At 36.4% G+C, this 23,706-nt stretch overlaps 1 protein-coding gene across 4 annotated transcripts in view; it reads right to left on the bottom strand.

The window, feature by feature from the left end:
• PTPRZ1 (protein tyrosine phosphatase receptor type Z1) overlaps positions 1-23,706 on the bottom strand; it is a 177,055-nt gene that overhangs the window by 117,483 nt on the left and 35,866 nt on the right. For all 4 annotated transcript variants that reach the window (XM_044246457.1, XM_044246458.1, XM_044246459.1 and 1 more), the window contains exon 2: positions 2,590-2,655. In XM_044246457.1, the coding sequence (XP_044102392.1) occupies positions 2,590-2,655 (66 nt within the window). The remainder of the gene's footprint in view (positions 1-2,589; positions 2,656-23,706) is intronic.

The following is a 23,706-nucleotide window of genomic DNA, read 5'->3' as shown; positions in this document are numbered from 1 at the left end:
CTGAAACTCTTTCTAGTGTCTTCCTAGGATCCTCAAATATTCTAGGAACAAATAATCTTCCAACCCAGCAAGAAGCACCAGTGTAAGAAGAGCAATCCATTCTTTAAAATTCTGACAAGCTTCCACCCTCACCTCCGTTCTGGAATATCCCCTCTTGAGACCTACAATCTCTACCCCCTCCCCCGCCACCAAATGGCACTTCTTAATGAGTCCATCCCTTTGATCACTAGACTGTCCTCTAAAGGAGCTAAAGCCAGGAGGCCCCAAGTTATGAGTAGGAGGATGAACCTGATGATGAAGCAAAGAATTGTGACTTGTTTAGGCACAGACCCATCTATGAAATCCTGTTTGCTCCAGAAGCATCATGTCCAAACACAGCTGGTCCATTAAAAGGAATAGCCCTGTGGTCTCCTCCTAAGATACACTCAACAGCATGTGCCTAAACCCACTGGGAAGACGGCTGTCTTCTCCTGACCTGATGGGGCACATCCAGTGGCTCAAGGAGACAGGGCTGCCAAAAACCCGTGCCACTACCACTCCACATGTAGGCCCTTGCTTGGGGTGGTGAGAACTCTAACCCTCCCTCTTTCTAGGCTACAGGTCCTCCACTTTCTAGTTCTAGGTTTGGGGAGAATGGAAGATGCATAAATAATGCCCAGATCGTGACAACAGCAAGTAATTTCCAGAAGAACCACAGTGCTGGCCATTGTGATGCCATCTTCCATGGTTAGGCATGAACTCCAAGACTTCAGAGTCTTAACTAATATGATTCTTGTAGTTACGGGGGGTCAAAAATTAGCTATAACTCCTAGAAAATACTAGAATTTCTATTTTGGATAAAAAGAAATACAAAACAGGTTATAGTTGTCAGATAGAAAGTTACAAAGTATATATGATATATATATATAACACATATTTTATTATAAATATTATTTATATTGTATATGAAAGTACATAAAATTTGCCATTTCAATGATAATCAAACAGAACAAATTAAAACAAAGTGTCATTTTTTTAACCTATCAAATTAGTAAAGTTTTTCAAAATGAAAATCATTAAATCCTGGTTAGTATTCAGTGGGGCAGCCACTGACTTAGTATAATCTCTTTAAAATGCAATTAAACCATAGTATCAAGAATGTTGAAAGCACTTATTTTTTTTTCTGCTTAGTAAGTGCCTACCAAAGATTCTCTAATAAACAATAAAAATTAAAATAATATGTATGAATCATGCAAATAACACACATCTAACTATTCATCCATTTGTCATTGTTTATTGTAGCTTAAATATCTAAAAATATAGATGCTCAAAAATAAAACATTATTCAATGGAATATTAGGCATACCTTAAGGATTATGACCATTAGGAATCATCACTGAAATGAGGAAATGTTCAAAATAATTTCTAGAGTAGAGTGGATACATAATTCTACATATAAGATATACAAATATAATACAATAAAAACTGTCCTGAAAGGAATATTCCTTTTTTCTTTAAGTGAAGAGCCATGGAATGAGTAGTGATTTATATTTATTTATTTATTTATTTTGGTGCTTGTATTTTCTAAATTTTCCACAGTGAATATTTACTACTTTTTTTTTTTTTTTTTAAAGTAAGCATTCTGTGCAGCATAGGGCTTGAACTCACAATCCTGAGATCAAGACCTGAGCAGAAATCAAGAATTGGACATGGAACCAACTGAACCACCCAGGTGCCCCAACATTCACTACTTTTAAAGCAAGAATTAAAAAAGAGAGAAAAGAAATGCATGCTTATCTACTAAATCCATTGTGCAGCTGCCCTTCATTTGTAAACTAAAGTCCAAGTTGGCTAGGCTCAAGTTAAAGCCCCTGTAATCCCGTCACATCAGCCCAATCGTTTTTCTAATGAATACCCAACTCTGTTTCATAAGGTCACCAGGCTTGTCACAGGCCATCTAGATTTGCCTCGGGCTCTTCTTATCAGGCCTAGAGCTTCTCCTCTGCTATCCTAATTCTTGACTGTAGCCATTTTAGGCCAACTTCAGAGATTCGTGATGCTCTTAACCAAGTTTGGCAATCATACAAAAATCATTTTGGACCCTGATTTCCAATTAATTCAGCAAAAATAACTTAGAAGGAAGCCCTGTGGAGAACAAGAATCTCATCAGTATTTGTTAAATGAATGAACACAACCACTACTGTGATCATAACAGCAATGGCAAGTAACACTGATTGAGAGCTTTGTATTGATAAGAAGGCACTGTGTCAACTCCATTGATCTCATTTAATGCTCTGAACAATCCTCCATTTCACAGATGAAAGGCTCATTTCACTGAGCCTTAGGTAGGTTATGTATATTTCCCAATATACATTTGACTTGGGATTCAAATCCAGAGGTGTCTGATCCCAGTGCTCTACACTACCAAGCTTGCTAATAATGGAAGGTCTACTAGAAATCATTTTGTATATAATATATTTTTATTAATTAATCTAACTGAATATCCATGAAGCTAAGTAAAAATGATGTGTTGAATTACAAAGTTCTCTTTTACACATAAAAAGATACCAAAACAATAAAATTTTCTATCGAATCTCAATATATGTTTACCTGTATAGGACCAGCCAATCTCTTCAACAAGTTTTCTTTGTTGTCTGTAGTATCCATAAGCCCAATCTACAACCAAGAAAAATCGATTGATCAATGGGTAGAAAAATATATGTGTCCCAATTAAAAATACATCAGATGTCCAAATCATTCATACCACAGATGCTCCTCAATTACTATCTTCCGTGTAACCTTCCCAATGACTCCTCTCAATGCCAACCACCATCACTATAGTCTCTGTTGTTCCTGTTCTCATAGTTAGTATTAATTTTAGGGGACACATTTAAAAAAATCCTTAAGTTGAGTTGGGGACAAAGCAAATATTCTGAGGAAAGCAGGAGCAGACTAGAGGGGGTTAATCCCAAAGAAAGATGGGTCAGAAAGAATCATCTGTCCTATCTCTAAACTTTTCTTACAGCATTCCCTAAATCAAATATCTGAGATCCTGTTGATTAGAGATACTTTAAGGTTTACAAACCAAGTTTGAGCCATCAGTGCATCTAGGATACTCAGATGTTTTTTCAAAATTTGTTTCCTTTGGCCAAAAAGTGAAATTAGCCACTTTGAGAAAATGAGAATTTAAATGTGTAAATGCTGGCTGGGAGAAAGGCTGTGTTCAACCGCGTAGGTGACTTTGTCTCTTAGAGGAACCCAGATGCCCAAGTGAGGTAATACAGTGGGGAGTGCAGGCATCATAAAAGTGGATGCCTCAGGACCCCAAGAGAGTGATTCTAGATCAGAACATAGGGCAAGTGAGACAGAAAGGAAAATGGATGGAAGCCAAAGTTTTACTCTGCATAATTCAAAATTTTGCCAGGAGCCACACCCACACTCAAGAAATTGGGATGTGATAACCGTCCTCCTTTTTGTGCCATTGCCTGCTAATCCCAGGCTGTACTAAAATTACCACTCCAGTTCAGCTACACTGTGGCAAAATAAATCTTTGTGAGCTAGATTTAAAACCTGATCACTGTTGACAAAACATTCTGTAGAAAAGGCTGCAGAATAACTAGCTAGTTTACAAATAAAGGTGTGGAACATTATTCATAAATGGAGTTTCTATCAATATAGTTTTCATTTGAATACAAGAATTTTAAACCAGATCATGCTATCCCTATATTTAAATATAGGTATGATCTCCCTCATCATTTGGGAAAAGAAACTCTATTTCTTCTTATTCTTGCTACACGGTTGCTTTCCTCTGTACTGATAATTCTCAATTTCAGGAATGCAAATATCCAAGGACACTGCAAAAATTATTTCCCATTCACCCATGTTATACACTCTCTGATTAGTACAGCATGATAATAAATAACTGCTAAACTATTTCATAAAAGCTAGAAAGCAGATATGCTATCAGAAATACATCTGAATCTACAGATCATTCAAAACCAAAACTTACTTTTAAGTAATAAGGATTTTCTTTTTGTTATAAAACTTTGTTCATAAATATAGGTAAATATTCTATTGCCCATATAGCACATTACAGCATATATTTATTTTTATAACATCTTTATTGAAATATAATTTACACATCCTATAACTCTCCCATTAAAGTATGCAATTTAATGCTTTTCGGTATGTTCACAGACTTATGCAATCATCACCACAATTTTAGGACATCTTCATCACCCCCATGAGAAACTCCACAATCTTTAGCTGCTCCAAGCCATCCCCACCCAATACCACCCCATGTCCTATGGGTCTAGACAACCACTATCTACTTTGTTTCTACAGACTGGATATTCTAGACATTTCATACAAACAGGATCACACAATACAGCCTTTTGTGACTGGCTTCTTAAATTTAGCACAATTAATGTTTTCAAAGTTCATCCATAGCATATACAAGTAATTCATCCTTTCTGATTGCCTCATAGTACTCCATTGTATGGTAACCAAGATGCTCTTCACGTTTTCTTCAGCTTGATTAAACTTTGGACAGGCTTCTTCCTGACTCTAGGCCGCTGGTCCCCCTTTCCTCAGAGCATTTAGTTTAGAAAACTTATAATTGTAAATTACCTTCTCTGCCTCTTTGAGATGTAAATTTTTAAAAAATAGCCACGTGCCAGTTTTACAACCAGAAATGTGTTACTCAAGGACATGGGAACCATCTCTTTGACAGGAAATAGGACCCTTATGTCCCAGTTTCTGTGTAAGGGTAGGAGCTTTATTCTGGTAGGGTGCCTTACTCCAAGGTGCAAAAACTATCTCCTGTAATGAAAATATGAATTTATTTTTCCTTTGGTTAAAGCCAATTAGCAAACAAATGGCCTATGACCACCTTCTAATATCATGGCTTACTGTTTCATGGAGGCTCAACATCAGCCCTCAAAAAATTTACCCTTCTACTTCATCAAAGTTGAATTCTGACTCGGTTCTGTCTTCTCTCCTCATTGCAACAACCCTGAATAAAGCATCCCTCTTGTTTAATTTTCTCCAGTGAAATTTTTGTTTCGACAATGGATATACCACATTTTATTTGGCCATTCATCAACTGATGGGTATGCGGGTTTTTTCTTCTATTTGGCTGTTATGAATAATACTATTTTTTAAAAAGATTTTATTTATTTATTTGACAGACAGAGATCACAAGTAGGCAGAGAGGCAGGCAAAGAGAGAAAAGGGGAAGCAGGCTCGGAGCAGAGAGCCCGATGCAGGGCTCGATCCCAGGACCCTAGGATCATGACCTGAGCCAAAACCAGAGGCTTTAACCCACTGAGCCACCCAGGTGTCCCTATGAATATCACTATTAATATTCAAGCCTATGTTTGTTTTTCTGCTTAAAAAGTAATATTAGGTTCATAATTTATTTTTCAAATACAGTTGTCACATAAAATGATAATAATTTAAGGTTAAATTCTGGGAGTAAGTGTTTCTTCATGATCAAGAAATATACAAAATTAGATGTTAGAGAGGGCTCAAAGGTCATTTGACTGAGACTTTACCAGTCTACAAAAAAATAATTCCTAGAGATAAGGTAATTCATGCAGCCAAAATGTAAATGGTTTGTACAGCTAGTAAGTGAAAAGTGGAAGCAAAATAAGGGATGACTCCTGGCTCCTACTTCAGGGAGCCTTCCCCAATATTAAGGATCCCTGACAATCTTGACCTATTGGTTACTCTTTTAAGGTGCTTTGCCTGAAGAGGAACCCTTATAATATGTATGCTTTCAAGAGAAACAAAATAAAACAAAACAATACAGTGGCCTAGATTTTAACCAGAAGAAATTAACTGAACAAATAAATTATAGAGAATTGATTATACGTTTTTTGACCTGGCTGTGAGTTGAAATTTTCTTCTGAAATTTTGCACTGGCCAGAAGGAAAACATGTATTGTCATTTATTATATATTTTAAATATAAATATTTCTTAAAAGCAAGACATTTTTGTCAAACAAGTGCATTTTGAAGATCAAAACCTACATTTAACAACTAATCCATTGAAAGCTCTTGTTTTAATGATTTGGTCTAAATGATGACAGCAAAATATCAGCAGATTTTAGCTTTCCTTGTAGGGCTTTATCGCTACACAATGAGCATTTGTCCTTGGTTTTTAATTACTTACATTAAGAAAGCTTTATTCAATACAGGATTCCCAGGTGTTGGTAGCTCTCTTCAATTCCTTTATGTATTGTTCCCTTAATTGTTACTTCAAACAATCCGTTGCACATTCATATGCTAATTACATAGTCCTTGGGCGTGAGAGAGTACCCCACTTTTAAAATTCTACTTAGAGGTCTGATAGATGAGATGTGATAGCTTCAATGAACAAGAAAAAAGAAGCTAGTTTCACTTTGTTGTTGTTGTATTATATACTTTGAAAACCAGTAAATCCTATATAAAATAAAACTATCAAAGTGCTTACATGTTTTTAAATCAATTAAAATGATGAAATGTAGAATGTTTTTTGTGGTTTCTGTGAATTTTAGTTTCTTTCACTTTCATGTTTTGTTTCTTTCAATTTAAAAGTATTTGCCAGGTCTGTTCTGGCGTGAGTGTTTTGTAGTGATAAAACTCAAAAAGAAATTTCAGGAATGAATTGTACGTGCAATGTACAAGCAAATATACATTATTAAATTTCTTAAGGCTACCCTAAAATTTGTTCTGAAAAAATATTCTTCATGAAGTGGTCTTTTGATCTGCTACCAAAATTAGAAGAAATCTCAGGCACCCTTAAGTGTTCCTGTTTGAACATATTCCATCTTATTCCTACCTTAAGCACCTACAGATATGCAAATATGCGTGTGTGTGTGTGTGTGTGTCCTTTATTTTTCCTTACATTCAGATAATGGAAATCAAAGTCTACCACATAGAAGATATAGATTAACCTACTTTTTCCTTTCCTTTTCTTTTTTTGCTCAAGTTCTCTTTAAAACAACAGCAAAAAAAATCTGGATGCTTACTTCCTACTAAAAATATCATTATAAATATTTTGAATTATAGGGGATGCTAGCTGGCTCAGCCAGTGGAGCATGTGACTCTCAATCTCAGGGTTGTGTGTTCAAGCCCCTTGTTGGACCTTGAGACTCCCTAAAATTCAACAAAAATTAAAAAACAAAAAAAAATTTAAAAATTTTGAATTATAAAAATGCCTCTGAATTTGCCCTAAAGAAAGTCTCTGCTTCACGTTGATTAATAATTTCACAGGCGTCCTACTCTATAATCTAGAGTACTCTGAGTACAGTACTTTGACCACACACACACACACACACACACACACATTTTAATGCTATAATGTGGCCAAACACGACAGTGAGAAGAAATAGACTGGTCCTCTGAAAAAGAAACTTCAGGTAGAAATTAATCACAGATAACATTTGAAGATGAGGATTTAAAACTAGATTTCTCAAGGTGGACTTTCCTGTCATAAATGATACTTGCATATTTCACTAAAGAACTACAGAGAACGAGAAAAGGATGTCAGTTGATGATAGAACTCTGGCAAGGCAGAGGAGAAGGGGCAGAATTAGAGATGAATTTTTAAAGCCCTTGAATAACATGTTGACAGACTTGCGGAGAAGGACAGAAACGTTCCAGGTGGAGGAAAAGCATGTGCACTAACAAGTGGCAAAGTGTGGAACCGAAAGTTTGTGGTGCCAGTTGGGCTCTCCTGTGCAGTCTGTATGTAGGTCACCAGGGACTTCTTGGTGACAGCTCACCAAGATACAAGGGTGACATCAATTTTCACACGTTCTGCCTTCATCCTCCTATTGCCTCTTAACCTAGATTTCTTTTGGAAAAGGAAAGGAGATAATCTGCTGAATTGATAAAAAAGTAGTGTGTCTATTCATATTTAAGTATATTTTCAAAATGTTAAGGAAGACTATTGAATGAATGAATGGATGAATGAATGAATGAAATTGAAGGGAGAGAAGCTGGGGATGGGTGGGTGAAGAAAGGGAAACAGTTGCTGACCACTTGGGAGAAGGGCTTGGAAAGCCTTGGAGACTGTCTATATTGGCATCAGAGCAGTTATCATCCACTAAATCATTTGGTACAGACATGCCCAAGACTGAGGTGGCAGTGATGAAAGAGGCTGACAGCATGGCAGTCACAACCGTCTCTTACTGAAAATAAAGCCGTAAGAGACTTCTCTCAGAGAACAAAAGATAAAACCAGAAATAGGCATTCCTTTACAAAGAGAATCCGCTTTTGATTGAAGAACCCATGTGGACACAGGACCTGGCTATGGAAGCTTCTTTACTTCTGCAGATATTCTGTTGCAAATGTTTCCTTGGGTTTGATAGGAGAGCTGAGTTTAGGATCCAAGTGATCTCACCCAACACCTTGTCTGGTGAATGGAGGCAAACTTTCCAAGTAAAATTACATCTGCCCATGCATATAGGATAGAGTCTATACTATCACACGGGGCAGATTTGTCCTCTATGGATTTCCCTGTCATCAAACGTTAAGCATTAGCTTGCTGTCAAACTGTGTCTTAATAGATCCTGTCTTTACCTATCTGGAATACACACTTTTCTCTGGTATCTATGCAAAGACATTTGCAAAACACAATTTAGCTGATTATGGTAATTCAGAGGACAGGCTTGTTTAGGACACAGTTACAGCTCAAGCATATTTAGTTAGTCACTTCAGATACAACCGAATGTCCTAAAAACATACTGCTTTTAAAACAGATGCATATAATTTCCCCCAAGTTGTTTTCTAATGCCCTTTGATTTCTAGCGTTAGAAGAAGAGTTTTATTGGTTTTCTCCCCTCCGCCAAGGATTAAAAATAAAAGTACTTTTTACAGTCTCAAAACTTAAATTGTAACTTACTGCCAAAGACAACAGCACATGAAATCATTGTTAAGGACAGGGAATTCTGGGAAGAGACGAGTTTCTAGAGTCCAAGTGATCTCTTTATTTAAGGATAAGGTTAAAGAGATGAAAAAAGTAGGTGTTTGAGGCACTATATGAACAAAAAGTCGAATGGAAAATTATCAAAGCAGATGGAAACACTGAGCATATGGACGATGTAAGAAAGCAAAAGTCATTTCTTCCATATGCTTGTTTTATATAGTCAGACATCCAATTAAATACATATTTCTTATAGGACTGAGGAAGAGCTTAGAGGCAAGCAATTAGATTTTTATTGTCCTTTAACACTGAAGACGGTGTATGCTTTCACAGAGAGGATTCGTAAGTTGACAGGATGTCTACCAAAACCTATTCAAAACTTTTCAATGAAGCTCAAAAATTTTTCACAGGCTTGTCTTGGAAAAGCAGCCAGTGTTTTTTCTCTAAAATTAGATATATGTGTTTGACCTGATGTGATTTGTCTATATTCCTAAATTGAGGTATTTTCTGTTACAAACATTTTAATAATTTGGATCTTGATCACATGAGCAATAATACATGCCTCTTTCAGACAAATTAGAAAAACAAAGATAAGCAAAAATAATTTTGAAAATCATATATAATCCGGTCTCCTAAAGGTAACCATTCTTTACCATTTTTTACATATGTATGTTTTTCTGGATGTTAAAGTATGCACTATAGAAAACGGACACTTTACAGAAATTATATTTTATCATTTAATTATTTGCTGACCCACATTTTCTATCTAATGATAAATCACTGATATCTTCTCAAGTTAATAAATATGGTTTCCCAGCATCATAAGAGTTTCATTTAAATAATTCTCTGCTTTGGGATATTAAAATAAAAAGCTGATTTAACCTTAGAAAATTTATTCCTTAGCCTTAAATGATATGAGGAATGAAAGTTCCCATTGAGCTAGTATGAGCTTTATGTAGACAATAAAGTCTGTAGGAGATTAAGGACCACCTTCTCCCCCTATCAATCTTCTTCCACAACACCAAGAAAACACTAAAATGGCATGAACTCATTGCTATAGCATGGCAGTAAATTTACTCCACCATAAGAGAAAACCCAGTTGTTGATAAAATAGTGATGATGGCCGCAGAGACAGAAATAACAACATGCGTAAAAACAACTATTAGAAAAAGAGCTAAAAATACTGAGCTAGCAGAGAGCCAAATCTGTATAGGAAAAAGCGGATAAAAGTGGATAGAAAACATGGAATTTATCAAATTACAAAAATAATGTGCCATTATATTTGTTATGTATTATTATATTATTATACTGTTATATTATTACCCATACAATAATAGTGTGCTCTTATTTGCCAGTATAACTAATGTTTCTGTTGTAAAGTCTTATGTCTTTGCACTTTCCCTGAAATCAGGAGCACAACAAGGATGTCTGTTCCATAGCTCTATGGTTAGGATCGCTTGGAAAGTTCTGGACAACTGGCATGCTAAAATAACTAATTACAGAATATGATGGGATTCCATTAACATTACTCTGAAAAGCATAAAACACCAATAAAGTGCATAAATAAGCAAAAATATAAACTATTATTAATATACAAGAAAATGTGAATAAATAAAGAGACCCACTCCTATCCTTAGATGGGAACACTAAAATATGGGGAAAATATCAGTTCTTTCCATATAATGACTATATCGGTCAGATCTCAATGAGGTATTTTTAATTGGCCAAATTATTCTAAAGTTTATATACAAATCTAAATGTAAAACAATACACAATAAGAAAGTTTAGAAAAAGACTGAAAGAATGGGGCTTGGTTAACCAGTTACTAAAAGACAATCTGACAGGCAGATCAATGGAACAAAGCATAGAGCACTAAAATCGTTCCTAAGATAGATATCAGTTTAACCCAAGATAAGGGAAATACCATGGTCAGATAAGGAAAGTATAAAGGTCAACCAACATTGGGGACACTGGTTATTTGGGGAAAAAATCACACTTCATACATACATCAACATTAAGTCCAAGCAGATTAAAATGACTGATAAAAAAGGACGCACAAAACTACTGGAAAAAATATAAGTGAATGCTTAATTTATTGTTAAATGGGGAAGACCTTTCTTCACACAAACAAATCATAAGGAAATATTTATAGCTTTGATTAACCAACACTCAAAACTTGTGCAGAAAAAATTTTAATGAACTGCAAATTACAAATGTTAAGCTATTGGTAACTGCTAAAATGCATCAAATAAATATGACATAGTACAAACGTATAGAGTTTTTACAAATCAATAAAGGAAAATACGCAAGCAGATAAGCTTTAAAAATGCAGACATATTAATTAATAAACTTATAAAGAACTGTTAGACTTTAGTGGATATCAAAGAAACATTAAAATGGTACTCAGATAGTATCTTTTCCAGCTATGAAACTGGCCAAGTTTTATTAGTGTAGTTTGTTTTTTTTAAATTTTCAATAATGACCAAAATATCTTGAGACATTCCTTTATCGAAAGGTGAAAGTAGGAACTAGTATGGAGTTCCTGAAAAGTAAGCTGTAGCAAGAATTATCAAGAGGCTTGAAGTGCTTCATACACTTTGAAACAGTAATTTCATTTCCAGGAATATGCTGTCAAATATTAAGAGATGAGAACAAAGTGTCATAAACCAAGATGTTTACAATAGTTTAAGTAAAAGTCAGTAATTGGAAAATATGTTCATGCACAAAAAGTGGGGCAAGTTTAAATAAATTACATACTGTTCACAATATGAAATAACATAAATTCATTAAAATTATGTCTCAAAATACTATAGATGTGGAGAAAGTCACACGATATAAAACATTACCAACAGTTATGATATAATTTTAAATCTATTGTTTGTTCAGAAATGCAAATTTCTATGTGTAGTGCCATTGGGAGTGGTTTTTACTTTTTTTATAAGTTCTTATGCTTTCAATGTATCTTATCAATTCATGTTAGTTAAAAACTTTAGAAATCTTTAAAGTGTATATGCACTTCTAAAGGAATATCTGATTCCACAGTCAAATAGATTAGAGGCAAATATATAAACATTTGAAGACGGGGTAAAGAAAAACTTAAAATCCATTTTCCATTTCTTATTTCTTAATTTATTTATTTAGAGTAAATGTGCATGTGGGTGAGGCAGAGAGAGTGGGAGAGAGAGAGAAAGAGAGAATAGCAAGCCGACTTCACACCCAACCCAGAGCCCAGGGTAGGGCTCAGGCTCAGAACCTGAGACCATGACCTGAGCCAAAATTAAAAGGGAGATGTTGAATCCACTAAGCCACCCAGGTGGCAGGTGGCTCCATTTCTTATTTTGGATTTTACAGTAAAAGCTTCTCCTATTCACAAGAGACTGCTTGCAGTAGTTAGTATTAACAACATTTTTAACTTAAGTTTAGGAAATCATAGCCAAGTCTACATATGGCTGAGCATTTCGGCTCCTAAGAAAATGAAACACAAGAGCCATGCATTGTCTAATGCAGCAAACTCACAGATCATCCTATAGGCCGTGATGATCAGACTGACTGAATCATCTATTTTGGGGTAAACCTTGAAAAAGCCTTATTTTTATGGGGCACCTGTGTGGCTCAGTGTGTTAAGCCTCTGCCTTCAGCTCAGGTCATGATCCCAGAGTCCTGGGATAGAGCCCCACATCGGGCTCTCTGCTCAGCGGGGAGCATGCTTCTCCTCTCTCTCTCTGCCTGCCTCTCTGCCTACTTATGATCTCTGTCTGTTAAATATGCAAATAAATAAATCTTAAAAAAAAAAAAAAGAAAGAGACTTATTTTTATGTGTACCTTATTTCTTAAAACAATGTTCTTTTGCTAAGCTAAAATTAAGCCCATATTAAGTATCTATCCATTAAGCAGGCAAATCTGGTAACTTTATGGGTTGGCAACCTATTCTGAAATAGGTTTGGATCCTATGTTATAATTGATTTCTACATAGCTATGTCCCGGCAAGGTCAAAAAATGTTCTTGACTACTTTGCAGGGTATTGACTGAAAATTCATTTTTGTCTTTTAATTTTTTAAGACTCTCTTTTAATGCTCTAGGAAAAGAAAACTTTTATTTATTAGAAACATTTTTCTTTGAATAAGCAGACTGATATTTTTTAATGGATTTTTCATGATTTAAAATATTTTCAATTTGCCAATATATTTTATAAGCGAACTAAGCCACATGCCATTGCTCATTAAGACTACTCAGGCTTTCAAATATAAATCAGGGTAAGCATGGTAGATCTAATTTAAACTATAAACAAGTATCAGTATTTGGTGCCTCTTTTCACTAATTCTTACAGTCAGAAATCTAGACTCGCCCTTTGAGTCCAGACCTAGGACAAACAATTGTCTGTCTACAGCTATAAAATGGTAACAGGTTTCTCCTGTTTCCTAACAAGGATAATGTAACAAAAGATAGGGCATATGTTAAACCACTTGCACTCTTCGTAAAATACGTGCCTATATTATCTCATATCACTTCCTGAATTTATTTTTCAAGTATTTCCTTTTTTCTTTCAAGAGTGAAGCAAAATTAAAAAAAAAAAAAAAAAACCAATGTGATGTTTATGTCATATGGACAGCATATGCTTGTTCAGTTACAAAGTTATTTATTTGTTTACTGTTGTTGTCTGGTTCTTAGATGATACTATTCTTAAAGATACTAGTCTTAAAGATAGGTAAGGATCCTCAGTGTAGATGGAAAATACAACTCCCTATATTCAAATGTTGAACTGAGTCCTCCAAGAACAATGTGAATGGTGAAAAACAAAATATTTAATTTAATTTTTAAAAAAGATTTTATTTATTTATTTGACAGAGAGAGAGACAGCGAGAGAGAGAGAGGGAACACAAGCAGGGGGGGTGGGAGAAGGAGAAGCAGGCTTCCTGCTGAGCAGGAGCCCTATGTGGGGCTTGATTCCAGGACCCCAGGATTGCGACCTGAGCTGAAGGCAGACACTTAATGACTGAACCACCTAGGCGCCCCATAATATTTAATTTTAATTAAACATAAAGAGACTACCATCATCTAATTTCTAGCTATATTCCAAAATGAATACACTTTTAAAAGCAAAGGTTTCAGAAATATTTATATTTTCCTTGTTTCATAAGACTTCAGGCAGTTTAAGATCATTTTTTTATCTAGAAGTTCATATTGTTTACATTTTAAAGAAGTTCATTTTATTTTATTTTTTAAAAGGACTTTTTTTTTAAGATTTAAAAAAAAATTTGCAAGAAAGAGAGCGAGCATGCATGAGCAGGAGGGGCAGAAAGGCTGTGAGACCCCCCGTGGAGCAGGGGGCGTGATGCAGGACTGGATCCCTGGACTCTGGGATCACGTACAGAGGCAAAAGCACACGCTTAACCGACTGAGCCACCCAGGCCTTCAAGTTCTTCATTTTAGAACCACCATCCCCCAATACCAATTTTAAGGAATTAAATGCTTTGATGACATCCTTAATTTACTGACTTTTAATTGATAAGCAGTCACCTATATTAGTCACTGATTTTGTTCATAACTGTATGAAGATGATTACATGGTTGCTTTTTTGGTATAGATGTTTCATTATCACTAGGCTATCGGGTGATAATTGTTATGCATCTTTTTTTTATTCATTAAAATTTTTTTATTTTTCACAAACGTATAATGTATTATTAACCTCAGGGGTACAGGTCTGTGAATCACCAGGTTTACACACTTCACAGCACTTACTGTAGCACTTACCCTCCCCAATGTCCATAACCCCACCCCCCTCTCACCCACCACCCCCAACCCTCAGGTTTTTTTGTTTGTTTGTTTGTTTTTGTGAGATTAGAGTCTCTTATCCTTCATCTCCCTCCGGATCCCATCTTGTTTCATGTCACGCATTTTCTTATTTGTTGTGTTGTAAGAGTTATTTGAAGTGAGTGGAAACTGTGGAAATCCTAGTGGCTGAACTGACTGGCATAATGTAGGGGTGTTCCACCTGGCTAGCAGGATCAGTTTTTTGGCTTTACCTTCTTCTGCTTGATACTTCTATGCCCCTCCCCCTGCTCCTCCCACTCCCACCACCACCATGAAGTCTACTCTTTGTAAAGCATCCCCTACGTGTTCTCTTCTCTTTCTCATGTAGATATGTGCATTCTCCTTGGAAACTGGTGTCTCCACGATGCTCATTCTGGGAACCACCAAATTCTAAAAAAGAGGAGTCAGTTCAACCATCAATCACAACACACTCCTCTTCAAGTCTTGCCCTGGTGACCTATCCTCACCAATGACACCACTGGGTCTTACTCCACCACTGTTGCAAAAGCTTTTCCCAACTTTTGCCTGAAAGTTCTCTGCAGCAGCAGATGCTCAAAGATGCTCATTAGGTTGCCTAGATGGCCCAGGTTCATTGCACTCAGAGGAACAGTATTTAAAAAGCATTCCTGTTAGTACATAATTAATAGCCTTGGAGAATGCATCTCATTAGTTACTTTTTATACACAATCACAAATGGCTGGCCAGAGGTTGGAAGTTATTTATTTTGGAACAGTTAACTCAGTTGGAATGAATATGTTTTCTCTCCAGGTTTACCTTTCTGTTTGTGAAGATGTCAAGAGACTGAACAAGTTAATGCGGTGTTTTCAACCTGGACAGCAACCAGGCCTCTGCTGGCATTTTGCCCTCAAGTTACTGGGCCACTGGGACACCTCAAGATAATTAACATACTCCTGCAGTGTCTGATGTGCTCACCGTGGTGGATAAATGAAAAAGAACATCCTACAACAGATCAAGGGTAGGACCTCTGTACCTGAAGGGAAAAGAAAAGGTGTTTTTCTTATTGAAGAAATTTAGCCTTGGATTTACATATGATGTATCATGAAGGCTTGAGATATTGAAATAAAACTTATGTTTTCTTTAATATACATTTAAACATCTAAGTGACTTAACACCTTTGTGAATTTTATAACCTTTGCCATTCATTTCACTAACGACAAATATTTTTTGGTGGAAAACGTTTAATTGGTCACCTCTCATTTGTCTAGCCAAAAACATCCTGATTTAACCTTGGAAATAAAATCTCATGATACCCATTTTGTATTCAAGGGAATGATATTTTACTGATGTCTTAATTTTTGCAATAGGAAACAATGGAGTGGCTGAACAGATCTCTGACTATAAAGAAATGCTCCACAGGCTACTCCACATGTAAAGTATAAACATGGGGGATACTCGGGTGGCTCAGTCAGTTAAGCATCCAATTCTGGATTTCAGCTCAGGTCATGATCTCAGGGTTGTGAGACCGAGTCCCATGTCTGGCTCCACACCCAGCCTGGAGTCTGCTTGAGAGTCTCTCTTCGTCTCCCTCTGCCCCTCCCCCCTCAAAAAGATAAAGTATAACCGTGGTAAACTTTTGCCTAAAACAATACTTTTCTCCCATATTTATTATTTAAATGGTCATACTGACTGAATATGGATTACAGAAAGAAAAGTCAAGAGCAGAATAATCAGTGACCTTGTGTCTTTAACATATGGTTCTAACATTTCATTAAAGATTTTACATTCACATTATCTAGTTGATAGCTACTTGCCTCCTGTAATGCCTCAATGTCTCCAGTCAAGGGCGGCTCTCCCAAAACAAAAAGCTGGTTTTCCTTTGTGATACTCTGAAGGGCTGTGTATCGTAGTGAAAAGAGATAGGTATGGGAGATGGGGCCAGAAGAACTCGGAATGTAAACCCTGGCTTTAAAAATTCCCAGTTGTGGACCTTCAGAAGAGTCATTTGCCCTCTCAGTTCCTCTATTTTTTTTTTTTTAAGATTTTATTTATTTACTTGACAGAGAGAGATCACAAGTAGGCAGAGAGGCAGGCAGAGAGAGAGAGGAGGAAGCAGGCTCCCTGCTGAGCAGACAGCCTGATGTGGGACTCGATCCCAGGACCCTGAGATCATGACCTGAGCTGAAGGCAGCGGCTTAACCCACTGAGCCACCCAGGCGCCCCTCAGTTCCTCTATTTGAAATATAAGGTCCTCCTCTACCGGTGAGTTTAGAATCAAATGAATTAATTCATTTGAATGTGTTTATAAAGGATAACACCATATACGGACATAAACAAAAATGCTTTCATCTGGGAAGTAAGCTGAAATCATTTACAAATCATTTTCTAAAATGAAAAATGGTTATTTAATGTATTGCTGAGACTGGAGTGTTCTCTATCTTTCCTTTTATGTCCCATGTGAGATAGTACCTGACTACATTGTTTAAAATGGTTCTTGTATTGCTTACCGTCTCTGTGGGCAAGCCACAGTTTCTAAGTCTCAATTCCTACACCTACAGAATAGGCATAATAATTATATTAACATATGCTTGGAATAAAGCACATATAGCCATTAGTCCGTATACATTATGTTAATATATATTATATTAATTTATAATTAATTAATATATGTTAGATATGTAATTATACATATAAGGTAAGTGATTATATATATATGTTTATTATATATTTGCATTTCACTTAGAGTTCATTCTGCTATTGCTTTTCTCCCCCCAGTTTCAGCAATTTCACTGATTCATTGTTCTCTGTGCAAAACAACAAGCTTAATTTGCCAGCAAATAGGGAGTGGCGAGTCATTTTACACGAAGACACTTTCAGGAGTCTGTTCACTGAATTTCAATACAAGTAGAAGAACACATTTTTTCCACTATGTTAATATAGTCAGTTTTACTCTGTAACATACTCAGTCTAGTTGAAAAGATCCAAAGGAGAAACAATCAATAATATACAATTTTAATTTAAGTAAACTGAAATCAATTCATTTCAAAAGATGAATATTTATAGAAACAGCATCGGAGCAAATGAGTACATTGATTTCCCCTTATATCATATTTGCAATACCTGGGGTTTAGATTTTGACATTCTCTCTCTCTCTCTTTCTCTATGGGTGTGTGTGTGTGTGTGTGTGTGTGTGTGTGTGTATAATGAATCCAGAAGAAAGTAAGAGTCACAAAGACTATCCCACAGTAAAAGATCTAACATAGAAAACTATCTAATGTGAAGGCAAGAAATTCAAACAGCATCAAAAACTGACAGCAGATGGCTGAAGTTGACCCAACAACCATCACAAATCAAAAAGAGAACCTGAAGAATAGTAATGGACTCTTCCATGACATGAAAAATGACATTCATTCTTCAATGGTGTCTTAAGGAATTATTACAGCTGAGAATACACTTATAGATGTCATTTAAAAAGTTATATTAAAGATATTTTTAGCAAAGTGGGAAAATCCATTGGTATCTTAGAAAGCCTTTTTAATCATAAACTGGGGAGATTTCTAAACAAATATTTTGTGTTTTAGAGGATATACTTTAGTTATTTAAAAAAATTCAGTTCTAGAGAATGCCCCATTCCACCAGAATGATGCCAAATAGAATGTCATGTATAATTAGCAATTAGTGACTTTTATTAAACTCCATGCACTAGGGTTGTACAGTTTAAATAAAACAGGGCCTCCTGACAAACCATAAGTGACTCTTAATCTCACAAAACAAACTGAGGGTTGCTGGGGGGAGAGGGGTTGGGAGAAGGGGGGGGTTATGGACATTGGGGAGGGTATGTGCTTTGGTGAGTGCTGTGAAGTGTGTAAACCTGGCGATTCACATACCTGTACCCCGGGGGTTAAAAATATATGTTTATAAAAAATAAAAAATTTAAAAAAAAACAGGGCCTCTTCAAGGGAGGCCACAAATTAGCAACATAATGTCTAAAGTTCTTTAACACATCATTCAAACTCATTGAGAAGAAAATCGAAATTATTGAAATAATAATTATTTTATTTTTTATTTATTTTTTAAAAAGATTTTATTTATTCATTTGACAGAGAGAGAGAGACCATGAGTAGGCAGAGAGGCAGGCAGAGAGAGGGGGAAGCAGGCTCCCCACTGAGCAGAGAGCCCGATGCGGGGCTCAATCCCAAGACCCTGAGACCATGACCTGAGCCAAAGGCAGAGGCTTAACCCACTGAGCCACCCAGGTGCCCCTGAAATAAGAACTACTTTAAACTACTTTTTTTAACCTCAAAAAACCAACCAGCTCACACAAACAGTCAGCTCCTTCAGTTTTAAGTAGTATCTATGTACCTCCAACTAACTAAAATGTTTGCTTCACATAACATTTAAATGGAAGGAATATTTCCTATGAGGATGGAATTTCCCAAAGCCTCTCTGGTATCAGAGCAAGATGCATTAGCAGGCCAAGAAGTCTGGCATTTTCCAAGGACATCCCAGCCACACTCCTTGAGACGTGCACTCGCTTTCCACTGAAACCCTCTAGTTATCACAGTGAATGAACGGTTCCCTCCTGATCAAGGAGTATCTGGTGACTTGTGGCGATGGTCCACAGAGGAAAACTGTTGGGAATACCATCACCCTGACACAGTTTTCCTATCCCCCACACAGCCCCATCCGTCAGCAGGAGACTGTGGGCAGTGTATTGTGATGCCCTGGTAGGCCTTGCTTATCCATCTCTCCTCAAAGAGTGAGAGACGACCCCCAGTTCCCTGGGGAGGAACAACATCGAATAGGAACCAACATTATCTTATTAGTCCCTTGTATAATGTTGCTCTTTTTTTTTTTTCCCCCTTTAAGATTTTATTTATTTATTTGAGAGAGAGTGAGAGAGTACAAGTGGCTTGGAGGGGCAGAGAAAGAGGGAGAAGCAGGCTCCTTACTGAGGAAAGTGGGAAAGCAGTGGAAAGTGGAAAAGCAGGAAGCCCAGTGTTGGGCTCAATCCCAGGACCCCAGGATCATGACCTAAGCCAAAGGCAGATGCTTAACCGACTGAGCCACCCAGGCGCCCCTATAATGTTGCTCTGAATGCCCAATCCACTGAATTATTTATGGAAGACCTAGCAGCAGTGCTTTAAGATACAGCAAGAAAACCTTGGGTTTTTTCTTAATGTGTCAAACCAGAACGGTGCCTGGCATATGAGTAAATAAACGAATGAAAGTTATAAACCTCACACACAGGGGTCAGTTCTACAGTTTGGAGATGTACAGCAAGGATCCTGTAACAACTCTTCAAGAAGAAAAGGCACTGAAGATTTTATTCCATGGATTTCAACAATCCTATTATGTTCTGATTTTAATCATTATTGTTTCTTTGGGTCTATAAAACATCACTGACCAGCAAGGACGTTTCAGCAAAAAGGAAAAAAAAAAAAGATTAGTAGATGATTTATGATTTTAATGAACTTGATTCTTTGAATTCAAGGCATGTCTTGAGGATTTTCCACAAAAACAATTGATCTTTTTCATGGCTTAATGCCTCTGTAACTTCCTACACACAGCTAACAAATTGCCATGGACACACACTCCCATGCCTTTCACACTTGGTGGGTCTCCAGAAGTTTACGTTTGGGTACAAGAAAAAAAAAGCAGTGGATCTTTTCTATGCATGAAGCTTACTTACTTAGGACCTTAAACGATTTGCACCTTTGTAAGGGACAATGCAAAATCACTACCAGAACTCTAACGTACACTCAAAATTTTTTCTACGCAAATTTTTTAAAAAAGTGATGCTTTAAAGATTCAGATAATATCAACCAACCGACAACCAATGATTTAAGACATGATAAACATAAATGATTTCACAGGGGTATAACAACCTGCAGCTAAGAAAAGCAATGCCAGGTTTTTACTTTTTAAAAATAGGCACTGCAGAGAGAGGTAAAGAAGATAAATACACAATTTTAAAAATAAATAGAGTCTGTGTAGCTGGATAATCCCGGCAACAGTGCCAATGTTTTCAAGCAATGGAGATAGATTACTTTCGTCCAAACTTTATGAATAATTTCCTGAATGTATTGAGTCTGTGTAAATAAATTCAGGATTCTTTTGGTTAAATATTAATAATTTGAAATTCCACTCAGTCTTAACCTATTGTACTGACAGTATTCAATGAAAAGGAAATGAGAGAAAAAGTTTCCCCATACCTATTGTGTAAGGTAGAAGAATTCTTATTCTCTTTTTAAGTAATCCCAAAATAAACTTTCATTTTATATGCCATCTGGGTGGAGACATTTATCTGATTAGCACAGGGTAAATTTAGCATCACTTTATCAAATTCATATTTGCCAAATAAATGAATTAAATGATTGTAAACACGAAAAGTGTCAAATTAAGTGTCAGATACCTCATTTATTCCAGGCATCTTGCTGGTGATACAGATGAACACACTTCAGGGTCAAGGCAGAGCTTATCAAACTTTTTCATGCCATGACTCAGAAAATGATAATTTTGCAGTATGCAGAAGTAGCACATTAGAACTGAACAGATGAATATCAAGCACACTCATCACCTGCTACAGGTATGGCGGCATCACAGGTGGGAAGCACGGCACTAATACCTTCAAACAACTTACCCCAGGGCCTTTGCTCAGCCACTTCTCTGCCTGCATATCTCTACTGTCTCCCTTCTCTGTCTCCTTTCCCACACCCAATCCTCCTCATCCTTCATGGAGCATCTTAATATCACTTCTGCGGAGAAGTTCTTCTATGAGGCCTACACAGTCTTTCTCACAATTATTACTGAACAATAATTTGTGTAATAATTTTTTTGGTATTTGTTTACTGTGCCAGGCTGTGAACTCCTTGAGAATTTGAAATGCGCCTAGCTTGTTCTGGTGTATGCTCAATACCCAATCTAAGCACACAGTAGTATTCAAGAAATACTCACTGGGTAAATAAACTACAAAAATTTAAGATTTACAATCACAGAGGAATATTCCCTGCTATTTGTAATCATTTACTTCTCTCTAGTCATCAATATTTTCCAGGGACTGTGCTAAGTCTCTCCCTTTACTATTTGGTGCTGACCCAGCATCCTGTTAGCACCGAGAAAACAGAAGCCATTGCATAGGAATTTTTGCAAGTTCCCTTCTCTCCACTTGGTGACTAGTTTTTAGCTTCACTCCTAGACTTCTTTCCCACAGAGGAAGGTGTCCCCACACTTTCCCATCCTACTACCTCCTACAAAATTTCTTGAACTTTTCTCTCTCTTTACTGGATTGTTTCCTTGGTCTCTTAAAACACACTCAAATGTGGTACCCTAAAAATTTCCCTTCCCTTGGCTCCTCTTTACCAAACGTACTAAGCATCTGCTCTTGCATATACTTTCGTAATGGCAGCTGTCACCCTTCTTCAATGAATGTATACTTGGCTGTATTTCTTCTGTCTGGTGATTACTTGAAGAGCAGAAATCAGTGAATCCTTAGATCCTCTCTGTGCCAGGCACAGAATAAGTGCTCAATACATATTTAACACAAATTATTTTTTAAAAATCCCTACATAGAGAATTGAGCAAAGCAGTACTAAACACATTATCAATATTATAAATATCCCTTATTTTCTGTTTCCCATACTTAACTACTCTCAAAGAACAGTGGATACAACAATGATAACAATATGCAAACTTTGCCTTGCCATTATTTGCATGGAAAATGGCTGCTATTTAAAGTAAATATATAAAATTTAAAAATACATATAAAATTTCCTTCATACTCGCTCCAGAGTTGGGAAGTTTTTTTTTAAAATTTATCTAATATTTCTATTCAATTATTGAAATCCTTCATTATAATCTAGTCCTTTATGGATAAAAGAATCTTTGTGTTCCTACTACTGGAAAATGTTTCATTATAGTTTTCTATTTCAAATATAATATGGAAACAGATATTTCCCTTTTCTCAAAATAGCTCTACTTTTTATTACCGTCTTTAATAGAGCTTTAATGAATTTTACCATTAAATTCTTTCTGTGTGGATTTGTCACTGAGATAATCATAGTGACTACTTTCCAGTGGTTGAGGTGCCTAAAATATTGAATAGCTTATCGAAATATTGAATAGCTCCTTAAAATGTAAAGTATTTATGTATGCGTGTATATAAGGGCTTATACACACACACATACACACACACACACACACACAAACACACACACATATATATATGGGGGAAGATGCTTTTTCTTATAGGATGTATGACACATGAGACGACAGATCTTAGGTCCTGAAAGGGACAGTCATGAAGGAGAGCTACAATCAGTTGGTTGTGAAAACAACTGTGTTTATATTGCAAAACACTTGAGAATGGGATTACTTCCCCTGTAACTTTTTCTTTTCACTTTGAAACTTCTTAGCAGCCCTTGGCAGGGGCTTGAAAAGTTTGAAGAGGCCTTGAAAAGTTTGCCACTTTCCTACCAACCCCTGCTACCCAGGTTCCAGAAGAGGGAAGTTCCAGAAAAGGGAGGGACTATGAAAGGACAAGAAAAGGAAGAAGTTAAGAATCAGAGATAGTGGGAGGGTTGCTGTATATATCTGCTCAGGGTGTGCATGAGAATTTAGGCAATAATACTGTGTATATTTTCAATATAGAGCATTTATTGTTTATTTTAAAGAATTTATTTATTTATTTGACAGATGGAGATCACAAGTAGGCAGAGACTGGGGGGGGGGCGGTGGCGGTGTAAGCAGGCTCCCTGCTGAGCAGAAAGCCCGATGCAGGACTGGATCCCAGGACCCTGAGATCATGACCTGAGCCAAAGGCAGAGGCTTAACCCACTGAGCCACCCAGGCGCCCTAGAGCATTTATTCTTAATATGAAAGAAAACCACAAGGTATATATACTAGCTATTACTATTTTGGGGCAAAAAAACCCACTAAAAAAAAACAAAACAAAGGAGTTTATTTTATTAAACTGGCTGATTATAACGTAATCACATTAATCCATAATCAGTGTTTTCATTTACATAGTCAAAATGAAAACAGAATCTT

Source organism: Neovison vison, chromosome 4, assembly GCF_020171115.1.
Source record: "Neovison vison isolate M4711 chromosome 4, ASM_NN_V1, whole genome shotgun sequence".
Taxonomy (NCBI): Eukaryota; Metazoa; Chordata; class Mammalia; order Carnivora; family Mustelidae; genus Neogale; species Neogale vison.
The sequence above is the reverse complement of the archived record's forward strand: the minus strand, read 5'-3'. Positions and strand labels throughout refer to the sequence as shown.